Below are 3,025 nucleotides of genomic sequence, written 5' to 3' on the forward strand. Positions count from 1 at the left end.
TTAAAAAAGGAAATTTATTTGATTTCAACTTAGATCAAAAGTAAATACTATGTCTGTTCTTTCTTCCCATAGCTTATAAGTTCATTTGAATATGTGGTTGTTATTCGATTCAAGTAAAGTCACTAACCATTGTGAACCTTATTCCTATGCGAACCATCTAAAACCGAAGTCAAATTTGCTTCATATTATATTGGGCAGTAAGGATAATTTCGAAATAATTAATTAGCAAGGGATGCATATACAGTCTCATATGACAATCGATAAATTGTTAAGAAATTCATTAAAAGCGGCAAAAGCGAATGGTATGTAATGAAATACCAATCTATTAGATAGCATGCTTGCGTGTGTGCAATCAATCAACGATCCGATCAGCGTGAAAATAGCGCCAAGAATTCCAAAAATTACCATCTACATTTCCGCTGGGATGTTTATTATTACGTCAAGCGGTGCGCATTCACAAGAATGTATCTGAGTGTTTTTCTTCAAGCTTAAAATAAAATTGATTCAGAATTGAACGTTTTTCGTTGTCATTCCATAAGTGTTCTTCAAAGTATTAACATCGACGAAGTGCTTTGCTGAGTGACTGTTCCACCTGAAATAATATAATATTTTTGCAACTTTATAATTTTTCATATAATTTCAATAATTTCGAAATAAATTATTGTAAATACGTTATCCTTCAGAATGTCTATGCAAAGAGATACACGGGATGTTCAAAATTTCAACGAATTAAAAGTGAGTCATAGTTGCTACTCTATTGCGGTATTGGATAAATATAATTTTAATTCAATTAACAGACGATACGAGCGATTTTCAAGGATTTTTGCTCAAATAGCTCAATACATGGCGTCCGCTATCTCACCGAACGACGACGACACTGGAGTGAAAGGCAAATTTGTCATTTGCAATTTGAATACTCATTTTAAATGATTTTATTGAATTTCAGACTCTGGTGGATTGTTGCATTTAGTTTGTCCGTGTATTTTTGCGTTTCTTCCATTCACAGTATTCTAATTAATTGGAGTGAAAATTCAGTGAACATGATTATGGCTGAGAAAAATGCTATGGTTTCTACAATTCCATTCCCGACTGTCACAATTTGTGTGAAACCGAAAATTCACCTAGCTAACCTGAATATGACAAAAGAGGAGGACTTTTGGAAAAAACCCTTTTCTGAAAAACGGTAATACACCGAAAATAATGAATCAATCAAATGTTTAATTAATCTGATATTTTAGTTTAACACAAATGGAGGCTGTGGGTATGATCTGTGATTTTCCCACCAAGAAAAGATCCAATTTTACAGACGATTCAATTTATGATACGTTTCAAGAAATCGCACCAGATTTAAGTGACGTGGTGTTTTGGTGTACATGGAGAGGAGCAAACTTCTGCGTTTTTTCATTGAGTACAGTTATTACTGCTGAAGGTGTTTGCTTCGCTTTCAACGCTTTGAACTCAAATGAGATTTACACCGAAGAGTAAGACATAAAGCATTAAATGAATAAACTCAAAGCTTGACATCGAAATTTAATTGCAAAAAATTGTGCTATGAAAGAGATCGTTTTGAAAAAGAGTAGGTGAAATATTTGTTCTCTTTCAGAATGGCACCCGGAATGATGATCGTCGATAACAATCCAAATGTAACATATTGGAGTCCAGAAGGTGGATATTACGATGAAACAAACAAGGAATACTACCCGAATCGAATATTCAATGCAATGCCAGGTGGTGCATTAAACATTGACTTTCATCTCTCGAATCAAGATTTGGAAGGTACTTGTCCGTACATCAAATCCGCGTACCGAATATTTCTCCACATGCCAGGCGAAGTACCCAATATGTCACGGAATGTCATTCAAGTGGCACCATCAGAGATCGCAGAATTCTCGATAAAGGCCACATATACCACAACATCTGAGGGATTACGCTCATATGAGCCAAGTCGTCGCCAGTGTTTTTTTGATTCCGATAGGCAGTTACGTTTTTTCAAGTTTTACACCCAAAATAACTGCATAGAAGAGTGCCTGGCGAATTTTACGAAACAAGAATGTGGATGTGCCAGATTCTTTATGCCAAGTGTGTGAATTACTTTAGATTCCGAATTGTTATTCGTATTTGTGATAAAATGCATACATTCATCCGTTTTTGCAGGAGAAAGACACACCGAGATCTGTGGTGGTGCAAAGGCCAACTGTTATTTAACTGCAAGAGAAAAGCTATTTGGTGAAGATGTGGTCGAGGGTTTAGAAGATGAAAATGCCAAATCTTTTCGCAAAAACTGTCAATGTTTACCATCATGCACTTCTATTACATATGATGTGGTTGATCGAACTCAAACTTTTAATCAACTCACCAGAACAGAGCGGTAGGTTTAATGAAAAAGATGTATTGATTTTCTTCTAAAGCTCTGAAATCATCTTCTGGCATTTATAGTGCCCAAGACACCGAAGTTATGATTTACTTCAAATCACACGACATAGTGACGCTAAAACGAACTGAAGCCTATACGGTCACTCGAATTCTGGCAATTTGTGGTGGGTTACTTGGATTATTCTTGGGTGTTTCAGCCCTGAGTGTTATCGAGTTTTTTTACTACTTCACACTGCGACTATTTTGCAACGTTCACCGATGGAAATTGAGCCGAGTGATGCCATTCAAACGGAAATTTGTACGTGAAGTGTCAAATAATACATTAAGCGTGTGAAATACGAAGAGGATTTTACTTTAAAAATTACTGTATGTGCTGTTAGTTTGCTAGAAAGAATATTTTTGTAAACAAATGAAAAAATACCAATAAATAGGATATATAATTACACAACCGTTATATTTATCCCAAACCATTTACTCTGGGAATTTTCAATCAACTGTTTTGACTAATAATAAATTCAACGAACGAAAAATCATTTCAAAAGCTTTGGTTTACAGTCGTGATTTAAATATCAAAACATTGAGTTTGAAGGAACTGTTACCTAAAATTCAAAGTACAAAAGAGAAAATCGTGAGTATTTATTAGATCGAAAAT

General features: G+C 34.9%; 1 protein-coding gene across 2 annotated transcripts; it reads left to right on the plus strand.

The window, feature by feature from the left end:
• Positions 1 to 554: 554 nt before the first annotated feature.
• LOC129579635 (pickpocket protein 28-like) lies at positions 555 to 2,806 on the plus strand. Of its 2 annotated transcripts, XM_055469804.1 has the most exons (8): positions 555 to 735; positions 798 to 889; positions 947 to 1,183; positions 1,239 to 1,261; positions 1,334 to 1,481; positions 1,604 to 2,079; positions 2,155 to 2,368; positions 2,437 to 2,806. In XM_055469804.1, exons 1-8 carry the CDS (start codon positions 685 to 687, stop codon positions 2,705 to 2,707), a joined length of 1,512 nt encoding a protein of 503 aa, XP_055325779.1. In that variant the 5' UTR covers positions 555 to 684; the 3' UTR covers positions 2,708 to 2,806. The 2 variants fall into 2 exon arrangements, with proteins under 2 accessions (XP_055325779.1, XP_055325778.1); XM_055469803.1 differs by having other exon boundaries at positions 1,239 to 1,481.
• The last annotated feature ends 219 nt before the right edge of the window (positions 2,807 to 3,025 follow it).

This window comes from Sitodiplosis mosellana, unplaced genomic scaffold (genome assembly GCF_009176505.1).
Source record: "Sitodiplosis mosellana isolate CC-2019 unplaced genomic scaffold, AAFC_SMos_1.0 Smas_scaffold_6307, whole genome shotgun sequence".
Classification (NCBI taxonomy): Eukaryota; Metazoa; Arthropoda; class Insecta; order Diptera; family Cecidomyiidae; genus Sitodiplosis; species Sitodiplosis mosellana.